At 42.9% G+C, this 20,765-nt stretch overlaps 1 protein-coding gene across 3 annotated transcripts; it reads left to right on the top strand.

The window, feature by feature from the left end:
* The first annotated feature begins 12,000 nt into the window (after positions 1–12,000).
* On the top strand, positions 12,001–16,217 carry LOC115409699 (macrophage mannose receptor 1-like). Of its 3 annotated transcripts, none has more exons than XM_030120970.1 (6): positions 12,001–12,047; positions 12,673–12,704; positions 12,800–13,180; positions 14,681–15,120; positions 15,202–15,280; positions 15,624–16,217. In XM_030120970.1, the coding sequence occupies exons 2-6, from the start codon at positions 12,674–12,676 to the stop codon at positions 15,635–15,637; spliced, it is 945 nt and encodes a 314-aa protein (XP_029976830.1). In that variant the 5' UTR covers positions 12,001–12,047; position 12,673; the 3' UTR covers positions 15,638–16,217. The 3 variants fall into 3 exon arrangements, with proteins under 3 accessions (XP_029976830.1, XP_029976829.1, XP_029976828.1); XM_030120969.1 differs by having other exon boundaries at positions 15,190–15,280; XM_030120968.1 differs by having other exon boundaries at positions 15,184–15,280.
* The last annotated feature ends 4,548 nt before the right edge of the window (positions 16,218–20,765 follow it).

Raw genomic sequence — 20,765 nt, 5'->3', positions numbered from 1 at the left:
AACTGTAGTGTTCGAGTGACGAAGAGACGCTCGTTTGCGTGCAGACGCCTCAGTTTTCAGATGGAATCTCTCGGCATGTGTGTTTACCTGTGTGACCGGGGAGGGTTGTACACCTGCCAGTTTATGAACGGACGACGAGTGTGGCTCTCGTGTTGGAAACCCATCGCCGCTGAAACTGACACAGACAGGGGGATGAGGGGAAGAGGAAAGTAGGACCCAGTTGCCATGGCAATTTAATCAGCTTTCAGCTGAAGCGCCCGTCTCCTGGGCGCTGTCAACATTCGATACTACCTGCATAATAAACATATATGAACACACAAATAAGCGGAAAACTGTGGATCCGTTAAACGTGCGTTTACCTCTGCCATAGGAGGATGTGACAAGGGTCACGAGGGACTTTAAACCCCGCCGCCATACTTGTGAAAACCCTGAATAATTCCCTGTAAAATATATACAGCTATATGGCAATTGCATACACACAAGGACACCTGTGACACAAAAGCATCTTGGTCAAGCTTCTAAACAACCGATATGGATCTGGCAGCCTTCATCGAACTGTATTTACTTCTGAGAATGTCTTTCTGGTAACATCCCATCAGCAATTACATAGAATTTCTACCCTTGAACTTGATACTTCTTTTCATACTTTTCCCCAAATCTCGTGCTTGCATGACTGTTCGCTTCATTTTGCTACAAATACCGTACAAATCTCACATATTTCTGCTGAGATGAAGTTATCTCTGCTGTTGCCGCCCTCTTCCTCCTGCTTCTTTCTCCTCATCTGCCTTTTTTTTTTTTTTTTTTAACTCCCTTTCTGTTCCTCATTTTCCTTCTCCTGCCCTATATTCTTACTCTAATCTGGTCCAGTCGGACTCCTTGTCTGACTCTAGTAATCTTGTCAGGACAGATGGCCACACTCTCTCTCTCTCTCTCTCTCTCTCTCTCTCTCTCTCTCTCTCTCTCTCTCTCTCTCTCATATATAAACATTCGATGCACATTCACTCTTTCGATGACCCAGATGGGCCTAATATTCACGTTGTGTCATGCTTCTCACCAGAGCCGGTCATGTGACCCGCTGGAAAAACGGGCTGCCGGCGCTCAACAGGTCGGCAGCGGCGGATCAATGCTCATCTTGTCATGCCTGGAGAAAGATATGCTGCTTTATCAGTCAGGTTTGTAGCAGTCGATACAAAGCAGTCCTATAAACCCTCTTAGCACCAGAAGAAGTTCCCAACCAGTGCTTATCTGTTTTGCCTTTAAGTAATAACATTTTGAAGCACACGGTCGATTAAGACATATATGGAGGATGTAGAGCAGAATAACCTCACATCACAAGATGTGTGCATATGGCACTTAAATATCCACGCAAAGTTCTATTATTTAAGTCCAACAGGCAATCATAACAAATAAATATTCTTTGTTTGGCAGTTAAATATTTGTCAAGACAGATGTTTAAGAAGCTGTGATGTCATGTGAGATATGGTTTTAATAAGTATTCATCAACTTCCGTCAGGTAAAGATGCTAAAATTCATCCATCTTTCCGTCATCCTCTATACAGCTGTATCAAACTTAGGTGCTAAAGTCGATCCCAGGTGATGACGGGCGAAGCCAGGCTCCATCCTGAACAAGGCTCCAGTTCAACACAGAGACAGACAGTCACACACACTCTATTGAGAATTACAATTTAAAAGTCGTATTATGTACAGAGCAAATATCAAACGATAAAATGTGAAAAATTCAAATTGAACTTGACTGAAATTGTTTTTTTTTTCCTCATTTTGTTGCCACTCTGGTTCAGATCAGGGCGCCTAATCACAAGTGTGACTGCAGACCTTCAACAAGCGAAGCGTTATCACATCCGGAAACCTGAACTGAAGCATAAGCCGTGAAAATAAAGCTGACCTGTGAGGATCTTATACGAGCCTCGACAAAAGAAACTTAAGAATTCAGAGATAATTCCTCCCGGGTTCATTACGCAACCTCATTAGATCTGCGGTTCATTTAAGTTGTCTGACGGCAGCGCCATTACGCTAAAGTAAGCCAAGTCAATGGTTTGTAACCAAAGAGAGACATCAGACAGTCCTCCTCGGCGGAAGATGGAGCAGAAAAGTTAGCATGGTAAAAGACCTTGCTAATGGACGACGCTCTATTGGTCTTGTGGGGACTCCGTCCAGACAGAACCAATCAATCTCCGGATCAGTGGTGCGTCCTCTGGCGCATGTCTAATGAGCTAATCCATTCAGCAAGTACACTAAAGGATCCTATGTACAACCCGGAAGGAAGCCAGCCTGTGACCAAAGGGTTTATGTATCGTATTGATTATCTATTTGTGAGAAAGAGTCTGCAGCCTTCGCAATCAAGAAACACACTTCATGGACTGTCCATAGGATTTATGTTGACATCGAGTGAAGAACACACCCTTGATGGAAACTACTTGAAAGAATAGGGCAGACAGAAAAAGTAACTATTTCTTAGGTTGTGGTAAAGATATGAGGCGTCGTGACGTCTGAAATCGCTCATTCCTCTCCGAAACACAACTCCAAGTCTAGCAGCCTAACCTTCAGGGCAGGGTCTTGATTGGAGGGGAGGAGGGGAGATGAAAGAAATAGAGAGTGTGATGGAGAGAGAGAAAACTCAGATGAAAGAGGAGTGCCAGAGGATGGCCTTTTGTTGTGAAATGTGATGGATCAGGGAGCTTAGGCTGGAGCATTAACATTGAGGGTTCAGAGGAGGAGAGGAGAAACAAGGACAGGAGGCGAGTTGGAACCATGTAGCACCTGAAATGACTCAACACAGTCTTGGTTGCTCTTTCATCCAAGCGTTGTTTGACTCCAGGACATTAAAGCACCGTTTACTAAGGACCCGTTCATGACTAGAGATCGATTTCAGTGTCTTTGCCAGATGAAAGTTCATGATTGCTTATTAAATGAGAGGGATCCACCAAAAGAAAAGAAATCAACTTAAAGAAATGAGCCGGAACTCAACGCATGCAAATGACCTAACAGGAAAACATACAGTGGAAGCCGAGCAGCAGAGCAGAAAAAAAAAAGCAGAAACACAAGCAAGAGCCTTTGACACAAAGCAGCAGCAGCAGCAGCCTCGGTAAGCTGATTGCAGCAACACCTTGACCAAGGGAAAAAAAACTGAATTGGCATTTGTTTTCAGAAAAACAGGGGACAAAATTAGTCGTATCATTATTAGTTGTAGCTCACATTCACAACTCATCGGTGTTTAAAACTTTTATTTTAGTTGATCACTTATTGCAAGTTTAATTTAGGTCATTTTTTACTTTCACAATGTGGAGTTGAGCGCATTCGTTTAACCATTTAGAGGGTAATGCATCATATTGGAGCCCTTCTCACATCTTCACATTTCTTCCAAACAAGACAATTTCCAAAAATGACAAGTTCTGCTTTAAAATTCTCCAAAATGCTAAAAGGACAAATCACATCAGTTTTGATTTTTGCTTTATAAGAAGGAAAAAGGTAGTAAGTGAGTAATTTTTTTTTTCCTTTTTGCAAGAAAGACATAAGAGTTGGACCATTATAAATTCTGAAGTGCGGTCCTGTACTGTTTCACACTATAAAGGTTTTTTTTTTTTTAAAAAAACCATTTTCAAAATTAAATATCAACCTAAATTACCCTTCAATAAAACTGCAGGATTGAAATGTTCTTTATTGAAAGCATTCCAGTAAGCTTATAAAGCGATAAGTGAAAAATCTGAAAATTTATCCTTCACTGGAAATAATTATCCTCAAAAAGCTGCTTATCACTTCAACACATCTCAATGTGTCACACAGTTTTGGTGCAGGAGTGGACACTGTAGGGTGGTAACAGATCTGGATCTGAGGGACTGAGGCTTGTCGAGTGGAGTTTGCATGTTCTCTCGGAGCTTGTTGATCCCACTGACTCCTCACCTAATCCCAGTTAATATACAGTACAGCCCTCACAACCATGGTCCAGCATGAATTATTTTTGTTTCATTTTGTTTATGAAATTATATTTTTCTATCAAATGTCCCCACAGAGCTGGGTTTTCTCTCACTAAGGCCCAGTTTACACAACATTTCAAGTGGAAATGCGGATTTTTTTTTTAATTTCATTGCCATTGTTGTCCATCTACTCGCACACGTGCAGAAGAACTACATACTACAGCCACGGTGCGTATGCACAGTAATAACGTTAAAGCTGCATTTTTGCCCATTTTCAATGGAGTTGGAAGGCGTTTTCAACAAACCTGCCATTTCAGTGACTCTGAGCGCCTGAAACGCAGCTGAAGTTTTCCATCGCCACGTGAATTTTACTGTGTAGACTAAATATCTCAGTTAATGCAGCTGAAGTTTGGCGACAGTCACAGTTGTGAACATCGTCGCTCTCGTCTCACTCAAGAAATTGAAGACTTGTGCAGACATTCTGGTCCTTTTCCTTCCTGTGACTGCATCATGTGGGTTACTATGCATTTTAGTATTTTTCACAAATGCCCCCCCATGTGCCTCTGCCCTGTTACAAATGTGGATGTCATTATCGCGCTGCTCAAGGGTACGTTTTGTGCCATGATTGTAAACCTGCCAGTGACCCCTGGCACTTCTGCACAGCATATAATTGAAGTCATGTTGGCTGGGAACTTTTCAGACAGGAGTGCTATTAAAAAAACACAAGCACTTTTGTCACTGGTGACATATACTCAACTTCTTAAGATGTTAAGAAAGGAGTTAAATTCTAAGAGAATGACTCACTTTTCATTTTTAAACTCTTTTTTTCCCTGCACACAGCAGGTTGTAACTTGTAGCTCCAGAGTGACACACACCAAACCCAAATTAGCCAGCACAGCCATCCAGCCGATCGCGGTTGAATTTGTTGCTATTGTACAGTGAGTTGGAGTTTAGCTGAGGACTTTAGGAGTGAAAATCCACTTCAAGCTGTAGCTTTCCAGCAGAGTGAACATATCCGAGGCATTCAGGCTCCCGAAATTGAAAAGTGTGTGCAGAGAAACTACTCACAAGAGCAGGTTTAGGAAAATTGAGGTAACTATCTGAGTTCCAGCCTTTCTCGGTACAGCGAAATGGATGCATTTTGACTGTTTACATTCATTTATATACCTGTATTCTCACAGTGACGAACTAGCTCCTCAAAAGTCCATCTTTACTTTCAGGTCCACTGTTTTAAAAACAGACCAGAAATATTCTCTGAGATATCGAGTTAATGTGAGTTTTCTGCAGCACAGGTGAGATACTTTACAAATTTACGGTATGAATTTAACACTGTGTCTACTTGTAATTTGTATTGGCGTACAGTACCTTGAATGTTTTTTATTTTTTTTCTCTGTATGGTGTATAGCTTATCGATATTGTCTAAATTGTTCTGGAATGGGAAAAGAAAAAAAACTTTAATTGTCATTCTAGGAAAAGAATGTGCAGCATGATGAAAGACTATTTTATTCACACCAAATCATCCAAAATCAGATTTATGTCAATATTCAACCTGAATTCTCCAGACAAACAGAATCCAAAGGCAAGGATGTAGCAACCACCTCCCAGCATGCCTTCGCTAGAATGTAAAAAGAACATCTGGCTGCAGATTCTCGTTTAATGCTTCTGTAACACGAACAATACACTAAAAAAGGGACGATAATGAATAAACTGATTGGTGATTCACGTGTATTAAAAGCGCCCAGTGTTCTGCTGATGATGCATGTTGTGTTACAAACCTGATAATTGGCCACATGGCCTCAGTATTGATCTATCGATCTGCCCTTTGAATAAGGAAGAAACAGAGAAAGAAAGGTGACAAGAGGCGAGGCGTGAAAGAAGAAATATCCACTTTGGTGGATTCATCCCCCCCCTTTGGTCTGGCTAGCCCCTCCCCCCACCATGGGCCACTCACCTGTCTGCACACAGTCTTATAAAGTCAAGGAGGGGGGGGAAAAAAAATCCATAAGACTCTGCACGGTAACTGAGAGGCTTTGTGTAGATTTGCAGAAATTTGATGCACAACAACAGGGACGGAGGCAGGAAGCCACGGCGGGGGTATTTTGGGAAGATGGATGATGTTGAGAATGGGAATCAGAGGAGGAGAAATGTAGAAGCATGGAGAGAGAGAGAGAGAGAGAGAGAGAGAGAGAGAGAGAGAGAGAGAGAGAGAGAGAGAGAGAGAGAGAGAGAGAGAGAGAGAGAGAGAGAGAGAGAGAGAGAGGTGAGTTCATATTGGGGAGGGGGGTGGGAGATGGTGGGAGACTAGGCTACATGACGTTTGTTTCCATGGTGATGGTCTCTCTGTCTCCCACACGTAGGGAGATGGTGCTTTAATGTGTGTGTGTGTGTGTGTGTGTGTGTGTGTGTGTGTGTGTGTGTGTGTGTGTGTGTGTGTGCAAAATTGCTTCTACTTTTTCTTTTTTTTTTTTTTGGTCAATAAATAGCCAAGCTCTTGTTGTTGGCATAGTGGGTATTTTATTGATACTACAGTAAAACCACAGCTGTGAATGATCCCTGCTACACTCCACAACGCTCCGGGCTTCACACTGTATCATACTACACACACCTCGCCTGGTGAAGTGAAAGCTCATAGTTGTGTTTTTGTTTTTGTTTTTCAAAGATCGGCTGTTGCACAAACCAACATATAGAACAGAATCTTTCCAGCTGAGACGTCCATGTTGCAACAGATTGACTCTGTGCTTTGGAATATCTTGGACGGGAGTCCTGCTTTAAAAAAAAAAAAACACATGCAGAAAATCTTCCCGTTTGACATAAAATATTCATGAATCTATGGTTCTAAATCCAGCCTGTGCCCACTGACACCCACCCATCCCAACCTGCTCGCACAGGGGTGCAATCATGGCTGATCAACTGCAAGGAATCCGTGTGTTTTCCACATGTGTTTCTGCCATCTGGGCTTCTACTCGCTGATGACTGTAATAATGGTTAAAAATAGTAGTGAGTGGGCTGATGATGTCTTACCATTTGGCTTGGAAACACTACAGCGCGATGGCGGGCTTTTAACTTTATTGAAAATAGACGTGCAGGAGCTGCAGCTTGGATGGGAATTGAAATGCTGGAGGTGGGGGAGGCAGGGTGGGGTAGAGGGGTGTGGAGGGGGGGTTTAAAATGCAAGACCCAAGTGTCCGAGCGTTGTCTGTGTCTGTGTGTGATTAGTGCACAACAGTGCACACAGCAGTGTTTATGGGAGAGGTGGCTGTACGTGCGCGGGGAAGAAAACAGGCTGATATCTGTGTGGGGCGTGACCGGCATGGCGAGAAGATCCGACTGTCGCGACGGATCCGCCGAGCAGGAGGAGGAGGAGGAGGAAGAGGGGGGATGGGGGGAAGTGGCTGGGGAATGGGGCGGAATCTCAAAGGCAACATCGCCATCTGGTGTCAGATAAATGTAGTTCTGGCTGTGTGTTGAAACTCATATGTTCATGTATCATACCTTACAGGGACACGGCATCTCTCACCCGACCTTTTTGAGGACACACAGGAATTTCTCAACCCTGACCTTTTCATTACACTGAAGATAATGAAATATTGGGCTGGCTTTTATCTTCATATTTAAGACAAACCCTCAAATTCTCAGTGCCTTGTTTAGGCCCCGAGATGTGGACAAAACATGACACACACACACACACACACACACACACACACTTGACTGAGCATGCGGGAGCAGCATCTTTCATTGGGGGGATTTGGCAGATTTCCATGCCAACATCGGAGAAGATAATTCAGGGAACACATCCGTTTCACTCCATTGACTTGATACATCACCCACAAGAGTCTTTTTGGCAAACACTGACAGAAGTTACCCCCTCTGCAACACACACACACACACACACACACACACACACACACACACACACACACACACACACACACACACACACAGAAAGCATACCTTGTGGAGCCCACTCTCTGACACAATAATGGATTATTCCCTGCTACCCTCGGGCCATTTGTCGTCTACAACAATTTCTAAAATTACCAAGAGATATGAGGTGAAGTTACTCTTTCAAAAAGTCTTTTTGTTTGCCCATTTATGGGACATACTACTATTACTGTCAGGCCTTCAGACTGGCTTGACTTCTGATCCATGTTCTGCGACTTAGGTTTTTTTATGGTGGAGAGTCACCCAGAAAAGCAATCCAAGTGTGTTATGTGTCCATACGAACGTCCATATTCTCAACATTGTCAGTGCTTATGACATATTGTTCTCAAAACACACATCCACACCTACTGGTGATGAGGAGTCATGCCAAAGAAGTTTTTGCACTTTGGGAGGAAACAACAGTCCAAAAACACACCTCTGATGTTAAACTGTTTTTTTTTTTTTCTTTTCAAATGTTATCCTCCAGGTGGGCACAAAAATACTCAAATGTAAAACTAACCTCATGTACTTTTTGTTGACTGATAGTAGAATTATCTCATAATTGTAGGAATTTGGTTCTGTGGACAGTTTTGCTCATATCTAAACCTTATATTCAATCTGACCGAACAGCCTGTGCTAAATTTACCACATATACAACTGAGCAAAAGCCCGCTGTGCTTCAGTCATCAGGGTTTAAAAGTGAAGCAATTTGTTTCAGGCAACCCATCAAACTTCACAATGCTGTAATCTATTCCCACATAAGATTGATGTATACAGTAAGATAAAATACATCATATCACAAGGCTGTGTCAGAGGTTTGCACTGTGCCCACAAGCATCCAAGAATCTGTTTTAATTCTTTAAATATTCAATAGGATGATGGATAGAAAGAAATATTTGACAGATACTTTCTATAATGTGTTACAAACTCTTGATTTTGGAAGCAATGACTTAGAATGGATAAACCTGAAATCAGAAATGTCATTGACTTCCAGTCAGCACAGGAACCTTGCAGACTTGCATCTCTTCTAAGCTCAGCTACATCGAAAGACACACCTACTCCTAAAAGCCACTGATAGATGTTACACTCTCCACTAGAGGGAGCTGGAGGTTAACCCATCAATTGCAAAGAGACGCTTGAACCCTGCTGCCTCCATTTCTGCAGCCCTCACTTCAGATCATACAGAAGCAGGAACTGCCAGAAGCTAAAGGTCAGAGAGTCAGCCTCGCCAGCTGACCGGGTGTGAAGTGTGAACATTAAAGGCCAGCGCTGTCTTCACGGAGCACTCCTGGAACAAGTCGGGCGGCGCGTGTTTGTGCAACAAACCTCAACCTGTGTTAAGAAATTGCGGCTCAAGCGGAGCGGGAGAGAAAAGTGGGCACAAACACATGTTCATTTAAAATATTATTCAGCGCTTAATGAAGTGTTTAATTTAACTCGACGGATCCCATGTCTCTATTATAAATATTTCAAATTGGTTTCAGTTCATATCGTCTAAAGGAAACTCCTCCAGTGGATTAAACTCAAATGTTTTAAAGCTGAAAATGTACAAATATAGATTCGTCTGAGTGGAGAAGAAACACGTGTAATGATTGTAATGAGTACTACCAGGACTCAAGATGAGTATAAACGGCGTGTCACCTCCAGTTTGCTCACCTAATAATCTGAATGACCCCGGAGCGGAAGGTCGCACGCTTCATTTCATCGCCTGATAGTGCATGGAAATAAGAGGCTGAGCTCTTCACCCTACAAATGAAGTGATAAGGTTGGTTTTACATAATTACTTTGGGATTTCCTGAATCTCAAGCAGCAACCAAATATGAACTGGAAGCTGAAAAGAACTCTGAGATGAAGCCTAAACAAATTCTCTTTGAGCAAGTTTAAATATCCATGGTGAGGACTCGTGCTGTGTTCCGTTTGTGTATCTGGGATTTCTCCAGATTTCAGAGCAACTCGAATCAGATCTGTGAATACTTCGCCATCGCCGACTGCTTAAAGCAAACGCTGATCACACAAGAAGGCATACATGCAGATTTTGATCGAATATTGTCATTCATACTGTATTTACTAAGCAGATCTTTAAAAAAGACACTCCTATAGCTGGCTTAACCATTCCATTATCCACTGAGCAGTCTGAAGCATAAAATCTCAGATGCTGAAGCGAATGTGAACACCTCATTTTAGAGCGGGTAAAATGGGATCCGCGTGGGATGATTGAAGAAGGTGCCAGATTTTAATGGTTTGAATGAAGGAATGTCAGAGAATGGAAGGACGACAGCTTTGATGAACAAATGTATCTTTTTGAGCTATTATCAAACTGAGAATTTTCTTGGTTATATCAGAATTTTTTTAAAAGCTTCAGCTGGGTCTGTGTCAGGGGTGTCAAACATAAGGCCCGCGGGTTAAAACGGGGCCGCAAGAGGCTCCAATTCAGCTCAACAAACCACCAAGCAAATAGTAAAAAAAAAAAAAAAAAAACTTTTTGTTTTAAAGCAAATTTCTGAAGAGGAAGCGTCACAACACATTTGTGTTGGTGCAACCAAAAAAGATGGTAAACGAGCATTAGCCTCAAAGTCATGCAGTCAGGGTGAGTTCAGAAAAACATGCATGAGAGTGCAAGTTTTTTTTTTCTTTCACTGTATTTTGCTCCAGTGACATCATGAAAATTGATTTTATGTTGAATTTCAGTCATTTTAGTAAATAGTTTTACTAAAATAGAGACATTTTCATCATGCATGCTCTGCACCGCAGCAGAGACAAAGTTTAAAGTTTCAGTTTAAAGGTAACTGCGGCATTATTTACTGGTCCATCCCACTCAAAATAAAACTGGGTTGTATGTGGCCCCTGAACTAAAATGTGATTGATACTCCTGGTCTATGATATTGACTTAAATTCCAACAAACTCAACCTCCTCTCCTCAAATAGATCTTGTAGAATTTTGACACACAATGGTTTCAGTGTGTCTCTGTAAAAAAAAAACAAAAACAAAAAAAACTTGAAGATCATTCCTGCAGATCAAGACAATGTTGTTGATTTGGATGGTTGAAAATGACAAAACGCCCACAATGCCTCCCGTTTGCCAACCACCAGGTAAAAACTGGGAAAAACAAAGTCGGTTCTGATGAATCTCCGTTTCTGCTGAGGCTGCAGATGGCGCGCTCGGAGCTTGGCAGCATCGTCATGAATCCATCAAGCCTGCGTCGTGGCACCAGTCCAGGCTGCTGCTGCTGCTGCTGCTGGGGGCGGGTAATGGTGTGAGGAATGTACACTTGGCACACTCTATGTCCTCACGTCCAATCAATCATGGTTTTATAGACACACCGTGCGCCATGTCACCACGCAAACTGGTTTCATGAACATGATAATGGGTTGAGGGGAGTTCACTCAATGAGCAGAAAACTCTCCTCAATCCCATAAAAAAATGTTTGGAGGTCATTGTCAGGAGAGCCAGGAAAGCCATCAAGGAAGCCTCTGGCTGGGCCTCTTCGATCAAACTAATTCATCAACTCATCTGATGATTGATGGACTTGAAGACTGCGTGCTCGTCCAGTGGAAGTATGTCCACAGATGTTCTGTGTTCGCCGTTACACCCCGATCAGCATAATCAATTTCTATCCGATAGAAAACATTTGTGGAGGCTGCATGACTCCAAGAAAAATCTATTAATTCTGTGAAGATGATGTGATAACTTGATTATTAGAAACATTTGTAGGACTCTGCATCACCAAGAGCTGGAAAAAGGAAGAACACCCCAAAATGTGTGGAAGTTAAATATCTTCCCAAATGACTAACTCTCCAGGTTTGTCCCAGACACTTTAATATCAAGGCAAACTGTCCAGATGAAGCAGACCCTTTACACCTGACATTTGGCGATCTTCAGCGCCCTTCGACCTGCGACACCTTCATAAATAACAAAACACTTTCAGTGGTTAACAATGCCCTCACTGCCTGCCTTTGGGTGGAACGTCCCTAATGACCAAGTTAAAGGTCTCACACTCAATTTCACCATCTTGATTTGTATGTCTTTACCTCCTCTGCTAATGTCAGGAGCAAATGAATGGCTTCGGCTTTGCATAATTCCCCTGGTGAAGGAGGCTGGGTCCTTCAATAAAAGGAAAGATAATTCTGAGGGTTTGAGATGAGTCGGGCCAGAGATCCGCTCGGGCAAAACATCGAGAAATTTTAACATTTGAGGTAGGCCTGAAGTTATGACTTGAAGCTTAACTTATAGTATACATATTTCAGTTTTACTAATAACTATAACTTTTACTTCAACTGCATTTAATGGTTTATTTTTTGTTTTGTTTTGTTTTCATTTTTACCAATAACACTCCATCTGAGTGAGAAAAAGATAAGGTAACATTCTGCACTATTTCAATAGTCCATTGAAATGTTGATAAATTTGTAAAATTATATTATTTGGCAAAGTAGAGAAAATAATTGAATCTGAACTTCGGTGAGGATACCACTAATACTTTTTTGTGATAGTAAATATACGTGTTTGTTGTCTTGATGGAGCAAACTGACTGTTGAAAAGAACAGATGCACATATACCCAATATTTTCTTATTTTTAACATGCAAAGAAGATAGGATCTAACCATATATATTATTTCCAAGCATTTACAAGAAATAAAAAGCTTTTAAATTAATATTTTAAATCAGGCAAAATCCCTCCACAGACAACAGGAGGGCCATAAATATTTAATGTAACAAACACTGTGACTTAGAGGTCTTACAGGGTTTTTAGTGGTATTTTTCTGCATTGAAGGACAGACAAAGTTTAAGAAATCCTAACATCTGATCATTTTCATTTTACAGGATGGTGCGACAGTTGCTTCTCATTTTCTCAGGTCAGTTTGTAGAAATTGTGTGTTAGATGTTGATGGACCATAAAATCAAGAATTCAATAAACACCTTCTGATGAGTGCACTTCTCTGCCCATCAGGGTTGTCCGTCTGTCTGTGTACTAAACTCCTCCGGGAGTACTACTTTGTAAACAGCTCGAAGACATGGGCCGAAGCTCAGAAATACTGCAGGAGCATGTTCAACGACTTGGCCACCGTGGAATACCAGGACGACAGCGACGAGCTGTGGAGCGTCCTCCCAGACAGCGATCGGTATGCGTGGATTGGCCTGCACGATGACCCCAGCAGGTGGAAGTGGTCAAAGGGAGACGAAGACTTCAATAGCAGAGTAGATTACAAAAACTGGAGAGACGCTCAACCAGACAGCAAACATTCCTCGCAGGCATGCGTGTTGATGGCCTATAATGGGAAATGGTATGACAGGAGCTGCGAGGCAAAAAGAAACGTACTCTGCCTTAACGGTAGGAAACGGTTCCTTATACCGGTATACTGAGAGTGTTTCAAGACAGTGTGTGAGACTGGAACAGCTGTAATTTTACCATAGTGCTCATCATGCTGATTAAAAAGCAAAGTACATTCCAAGCTTCTGTGTGCACGTGTTGGTCCTATAATGAGGTGCGTTCAGGTGCATCGTTGGCTATTTCCTCAAGATTGCAATAGACTAGTCCACTGGACCATAGATGGGTGGTTCATAAATTGCTAAACTCAGATTATTTGACTTGGTCCCGATCATGAGAACGGGAGGTGAGGTGTGAAGGCCTTTGTATGCTTCTCCATCGCAGCGACGTAGAACCTAGGCCGGCAACCCTACGCCGTTACTGAACATATCTTGCTTCTGCGTCAAGGGAACGCCCTCCTCGGCAATTTCACCGCCAAGTCGCTAGGCGGGGTGTGGCGGTGTCTTTGTTTCGCAATCGGCAGTCACAACAACAATGCGGCTTCTGTAACTCCGGCTTTACCTAGACATAGATCTATAGACATAGATATCTAGACACGCGTGCACTTACCGAACATATATCTGCATATATGACATATTTCGCGACACCGGGCTGTCGTGGAAGAGAGGTGTGAGCGGACCATGATGAAATATTCGTGAAACTAATGAGTTTTTGGATGATTAAAGCCGTTTTAGGAGCGGCGTCATTACCCATGCCCCATCTGCTAGCTGTGTACAGATATCCACCACTCGATTTTGGATCTAAATTTCTTCCGAAGCACTGTTCAGATCAGAAAAGCATTTGGGGTGAGTATATTGTTCTACTTCATTCTATAAACAACGCGAAAGCGGAACAATCACAGCCCTCGATGTTCACGTCACCACGACGCGTGGTTAGGATTTTTGGGAGGTGCGCATCAAGCCCTAGCGTAGGGCCGACGTAGTATGCGGCGTTGACGGTGTAGGTTCAACGTCGCTGTGACGGAGAAGCATACAAAGGCCTTGAGGTGAGCAAGACAATTCTAAAGAATTGAAAAAAATATATAGTAACAGGCAGAATATTGTGTTTCACAAACATGTTGGATTTAAAGGGCTGTGTTTTGCCATACAGTTCGAATATTGTAGGGGGGGCGCTGGGGGTCACTGCTAGAGGCAGCCTGTTCCGGGGAGCTGCGGTGCATGCTGGGAGCTCCCTGTTCGGGACTTTTGGGACCTTTTGTGGGGGTTCTGTGTGTGTTGGTGTGTGAGATGTTCCTGGCGCTTGGGTGTTTTAACAATAAAGCCCGGTTGAGCAAAGAGCAGCAGTCTCCTCGTCTCTTGCCTTCAAGTTGCCGCTCGACGCTACAATATGTTAGTTACACAGTGGTTGTCCAAAGGCCTGAACTTCAGCTTTTGAAAAGCATCAATAAAACATACTTATTATGCTATTGGATTATTTTTTTATATATATAAAAAGAGCTAAATTAATATTAACTGTTACAACTAAATAACTAAACTCAATGTCATTTGTGGCTGTAATCACCAGAAAAAAGAGGCTCCAGGTTCATTTCAGTTGAAACCAAGATGACGTGGGAAGAAGCCAAGAACTACTGCCGGTCCAAATACACAGACCTGGCTGTTGTGCGGAACAAGGAGGAAAATAAAGAAATTACCAGCCTGATACGAAGCAAACACTGGATCGGCCTCTACAGAGAGGTGTGGTCCAGCTGGTCTGACCAGACCCCAGCCTCTTTCACCAACTGGGCCCAAAGCCAGCCCAACACCAACACCAGCACCGCAATGTCGTGCGCGGCGGCGGACGCCCCCACGGGGTCCTGGTGGGACGTCGACTGTGATGAACAGCATCCTTTCATCTGCCAAAATGTGTCTCTTCCACCAGTCAGGAAACAAACCACGTTCAGGCTGAAGTTCAAGCTCGAGGCCAACATCACTCGCCGCCTCCTGAAGGAGCAAATCTTGAAGCAGGTATGCTGAGTCTGAAGCAGAACGTCTTCGTTATTGTTTAATTCTTGAAAGGATCTTGTGTAGTTGCAGGAAACGCTGGAGACGAATGAAGGATCAAACGTCACGCTCCACTGGAATGAGAGAGAGGGGGAGGTTTTCCAGGGCCAAAAAAAGGATAAAGGTAAATATTAAAGGCATTTAGAGAAATGCGGTCATTGAGAACATGATTACTATTCACTTAAAAGTGAAAAGAAACACATTAATTCTTCACAAGGACCACAAAGTGAGACACAAGGGTTCCCACAGACGAGGTCAGTTTTCAACACTGCATGTCATTAAAGCTCAGATTTACATGCAAACATTTAATGATTTAATGTCTTATCTTAGCTAATGGATGAATATAAATTGAGCAAAAGAAAAGCATTTAGCTAAGCTAAAGCCGTACTCGTCTAGCTACTGTCAACTCCGATGTCAAACTCCATCTTTGACCCATGAATCATCTGTGCCGTTTTCTGTTCGTACAGGTTGGGGATGCTGAGGTGGTGATTGTGCTTCAGTCTTCTTTGATCAACATCCGTATTTACTCCTGTATGCCATGGTTTCATATCGCGTCTACATGACAACATTTCAAGTGAAAAATAATCATTTTTTAAATTTTGATTAGAAAACTTTCTCATTCAAGCATTTTAAATATGATGTAATTAACACGACAATCCACAAGTTGGCGCTGTTTGTTGTTTTTGCAATGGAACCACACACTTGCACAGAGAACAATAGGCTATAAACATGATCAAGAGCGAGTCCACAGATGACCAAGTCAGTGGTTTCACACTTTCAGCTCATCTGTTGCTTTGCACAGTTTGGAGAAGATATTCCCCAGATTCTATCTGCACGCTGTTAGTTTGAAAAATGAAAACATGTTTTTGTTTGTGGTGAATTTTAATGTTTCATGAGTCTCATTTCTAAGTCCTTTGAAAAGTCTTGTGAAGCTTGATGTTTTGGCTGCATTCCTCTGGCTTTAAAGCGTGTGATCGGGAACCAGAGCGGACGATCAGAACCGCGTTCATTACAGAAGAGTCTTCATTTCAAAAGGGATTTTCTCTTTGCGTGTGGTAATATAAAACAATAAAGAAGACCTGAAAAAAGTGAGTGATGTGCTTATACTCGTTTGAAGATTTTTTTGCTTGAAGGAATTTTTTCTGAGTCCTCTCGTTGTGGGAAGGAAAAGTTTTGACACCGCTGTCTGATCATTACAAAGGCAGCGTATTTCTTTAAATTACACAGACGAAAGGACGGGATATCATAAGATGTTTGTCCTTGACTAAAGCACTAAGAATTAAATAAAGTGGATGTATGAATATCTGACAGCTCTTGAGGAGGTTTTTCTTGACAGGAAGTGAAAACGCTCTCTGGGGAAGCATCAAAGGTGGAAAAAGTGCTGAAAATGTCTACTTTAGCTCAGCTGGTGCCTGAATTTTACTCAATGACAAGCAAAAGTGTTGTTTTACACACAATGAATAATTAATAGCAGCGATTTGATTAAACTTAACTGTATATTGATCTCAATGGAAACGCATTCTTTGTCTTAGAAAGATGATCTGCATTGAACAAAACCTGAAACAGAAATCAGCAGCAAGCAAATCTGGACATTTATCATGAACGTTGTGTTACATTTAGTTTTTTTTTCTTTTTCCAGTCCTACATTGAAATGATTCACTTCTTTGCAGCTAAGCAAAGCAGATGCAGCGATGCTGGGTCAGCAGGACCGACGGGCTCCGAAGTTATTGATAGTTCAGATGAAAAATAGCAACCATCAGTCTAAATGATATGAATCGACCCGGTGCTAAACGGTGGGCTGTTCTTCAAACAGAAAGATTCAACGACTTATCACCACGACGGCTAACGAGAGAATCTGTCGCAGCCCCGTGTTCCTGTTTTTTCCTTGGTACAGAGGACCATGCGGATGTCCTCTCTGACTTTGTGGAGAGGCTTCTGCCAGCACAACAATTCCTGGAGTTTGTAATTAAGAGGCCTCCCGAGAGGAGGGAGGGTACAGTGGGGCACTTCTCCGAGATGGCTTGTCAGTCAAGCAGTGTGAAGTAGTTCGACGTCTCTCCCTCCGGATTCCCTCTTGATCAACCGGCTCTAAATAGCTTTTTAAAGTGATGGCTGCACATACTAAGTATGTATTGCAAACTGTGCAGAGACAGCATCGCAACACAAGGACACGGAACTAACGCTCAAGAACTCCACTTACACTGGCGTCCGTCGTTTTCATAGCACACTTAACACAAGTATGATATGAGTCCGAAGCCCGGTTCACATGACAATTGGTCAGTTGACCATTAGTGTGAATAGGTGCATACGTCGGGGTGTAACCTACCTTTACCCAGTCAGCTGGAATCAGTTCACCCGACTCGCCTCTCAAAGACAGCGTCTGTCATTGAGATGTGAATATCAAACAGCATCCCTGCACCTTCCTCCCCGAACACCCCAGGAAGCTAAAATCACTCACCACATCCAGATTATATGTCAGCCGTCTCCATGGTGACCCCCCGAAACCATCTGGCGCACAATATGAGGCACCAGCCAGCACCAAACACCTGAATCTGCCTGTGTAAACACTCTTCAATCACAGCACACTGCTGAGCTTTTCTTCAGTGAAACTTATGAGAAGTGGAGGACAGGATCAGGACTAGAATCTCTCCTTAGCAACTCGTGTCTCTGCGTGTTTCCGTTTCACAATAACGCATGAGTGCACGTGCCGGCACAGTCACATCAAAGTATTCAAAATGGCTCTCCACCTGCTGCTGCACCTCTCAGCAGCAGCAGCAGCAGCAGCAGCACACACTGCACAGGCAGGCAAATGGAGAGAAATAAAAGAGCGAGAGGAGCGATAGTAATTCAACCGTGCTATCAGCCGGAGCGAGACCATCTCTGGCAACACCCTAAATGAGTTCCCGTGTCCCCCTCCCAGCGGCAAGATGGAGCACCGCTGATAAAGCAGAGCTGCGGGCCTCAGCTCTCTAGTTTACACCGCCACTAAATCACAGTTTGCCTCCTGCACTCCTGCCGGCGAGAGGCTCAATGGGAGGATGAACTGGAAACAAAGAGGAGGCAATAACACGCAGACGCTACCTGTGTGTGTGTGTGTGTGTGTGTGTGTGTGTGTGTGTGTGTGTGTGTGTGTGTGTGTGTGTGTGTGTTTGTGTGTGGGTCTGTGAGACTGGTCAGGCGCACAAAATCACCACTAATGACACTATGGAGTGAAAACACACAATAAAATTCAATTGTGTGTGTGTGTGTGTGTGTGTAACTGCAGGATTGTGCTCTGTCAGATTTGCGGGGACATTTACCTGATCGCAAAGGGACTCATGCCGCCATGTGGACTGAAATCTGTATTTCCAGGATGTCTTTCTGGCATCAAAGTAATTGTTTAGGTGAAGACAGTTTTTGGAAGTTTGATTAACTTTAATGAAAATCTACAGGAATTAAAACAATAATCGCAAAAATAATCACCAAGTAGCACAACTCTCTCTATGTGTTGTGTTAGTTCTCCTGTACAAAATTTCCTGCACCATTGCTCTCATTGTACACCAAACCATGAGCTATTATGAAGGTAAACTTTGAAGTTTCCTGAGATTTAAAAAAAAAAACATTTTTTTTTTTTTAGGTTCAGGTGTGAGCTTGATGCACACACAGTGTTTTCAAGTGATACAAAACTGTTGTCGCATTTTGGTTACATGACAACAGCGCCTGGAGCCACTGAAAACACAACTTTTTGAAAAGGCTCTGTGGTAAATCGTTCTCCTGCACATGGTCAGTGGTGGTCGAGGTACTCAATTTCATTACTTGAGTAAAAGTACAGATGCTACCAGTGAAATACAACTCCAGTAAAAGTAAAAGTTGGCAAATCAAAAATTTACTTAAGTAAAAGTAAAGAAGCATTCTCTGCTCCACTTCGAGTGTAAAAAGTGACTAAAATGCTTTGAGGATGATTTCTTTCAATTGTGCCTCAAACAAGAAGCCTTAATGTCACTAACTGAACGCTCCAGCTGCACTTTGATGACCGAGTGTTTGTTTTATAACAACTTCAAAATCCAGATGCAACAATTCGACACGGCCCCCTTACCCGCACCTCCAGACACCAAACGCTACACAACTTAAGATCCGTTTGCTCCACCGCAACGTCTTGGACTACAAAATCTACATTTTAAGATGACACCAGAATATTCTCTGAGCTGACCGCCTCCCGTCAGCGGCAAAACAAACCTAAAACCGATCTTCACATTTCACAGCCAACACCTCAGATCGCATGTTTCTCACACACTTTTTGTCAAATCTCAAAGCTGTTCACACCAAACACAACATATGTTATGTCCTTACCGTTTTGTGATCATTTTCCATCTATTCACGCTCTCCTCTGACCAAAATTAGCCACATAATCCTCTGGAATAGTGAAAGATCGTCATACGCCCGATTGTTTGTTTTCACTCCAACATGGCAGCGACTACCCAACGTGCATTGCGAGGCCAGGTGTGTGACATCAGCTGCAAATAAACAGCGCGCGCTTGAGCCAGATGGCAACACTTCCTGTTGACAACCCATGTTTCACTGCCACCTACTGGTCTGGAGTTTGAATAACACTGCTTTGTGGTTAATTTTAAATAGAAAAAAACGAAGTAACTAGTAAGGAGAGCCTTTTTGAAATGTAGTGGAGTAGAAAGTATGATATTTATTTGCCAAATGTAGTGGAGTAAAAGTAAATCCTCAAAAAATGTACTTAAAGCTGGTGTCCGGAGTTTTCAAAGAGAGAGGTTTTTTTTAATCCAACATCTCGAGGTTCCGCCCTCCCTCTACTTTCATGAGCGACCAAGCCACGCCCCTTTAATTGTGCACGCTATTATCTGTCGGGTGAAAATGAGAGCCTCCGAGTCCTACAGCCTCCTACATGTTTAGCTGTTTACGGTGGATGTTCAGCAGACAGTGGATATATCCGAGGTAAGCGGGCCGGCTGCTGCGTTGCTAACTCACCTCTGCCTGGGCTAGCGGCCGTGCTCTCTGGCTGCGCGCACACTTTGATTGACGGCACGAGAATGCGGAAGCTCGAAATCTATTGGCTGACGCTGACCGGCGCTTTTTCGGATAACATGGGGGTCTATGAGATGAAGGCGGGGCTCATAAATAAATTTTTATATTGCTTTATGCTAATATTATAGTAAAGTATCGAGCCAGACTGACACATTTAAGCTATGTTGAAAAATGATACATACACGGAAACTCCGGACACGAGCTTTAAGTAAATTTACTTAAGTAAATTTACTTCGTTACTGACCACCTCTGACCATGTTTCACTGACCACCTCTGCACATGGTCGACAGTGGTGGCCTCCAGGGTGTCATGACTCCAAGTTCATGTTCTCCTGGGACTGGGTGGTTTTGTTGCTGAGGATCACCTGTAGCGAGCATAGCGCCAGTTTGTTCCAAGCTCCAGCCTCTGCAGGTAAAAAAGAGACAACTAGAAATTGGCACTCAGAGAGCGCAGACCTCCGCCACAGCTCAAATCAGTCACCAACAACAATAAGAACACCATATATAATCAAACAACATTGTGATCGGGGGTGTGATCAGAGCGGAGCGCTGCAGCGTGCGGTGCCTCTGTCTGTC

Source organism: Salarias fasciatus, chromosome 22, assembly GCF_902148845.1.
Source record: "Salarias fasciatus chromosome 22, fSalaFa1.1, whole genome shotgun sequence".
NCBI classification, from domain to species: domain Eukaryota; kingdom Metazoa; phylum Chordata; class Actinopteri; order Blenniiformes; family Blenniidae; genus Salarias; species Salarias fasciatus.
Note: the sequence above shows the minus strand (reverse complement) of the source record. Positions and strands in the feature narration are given on the sequence as shown.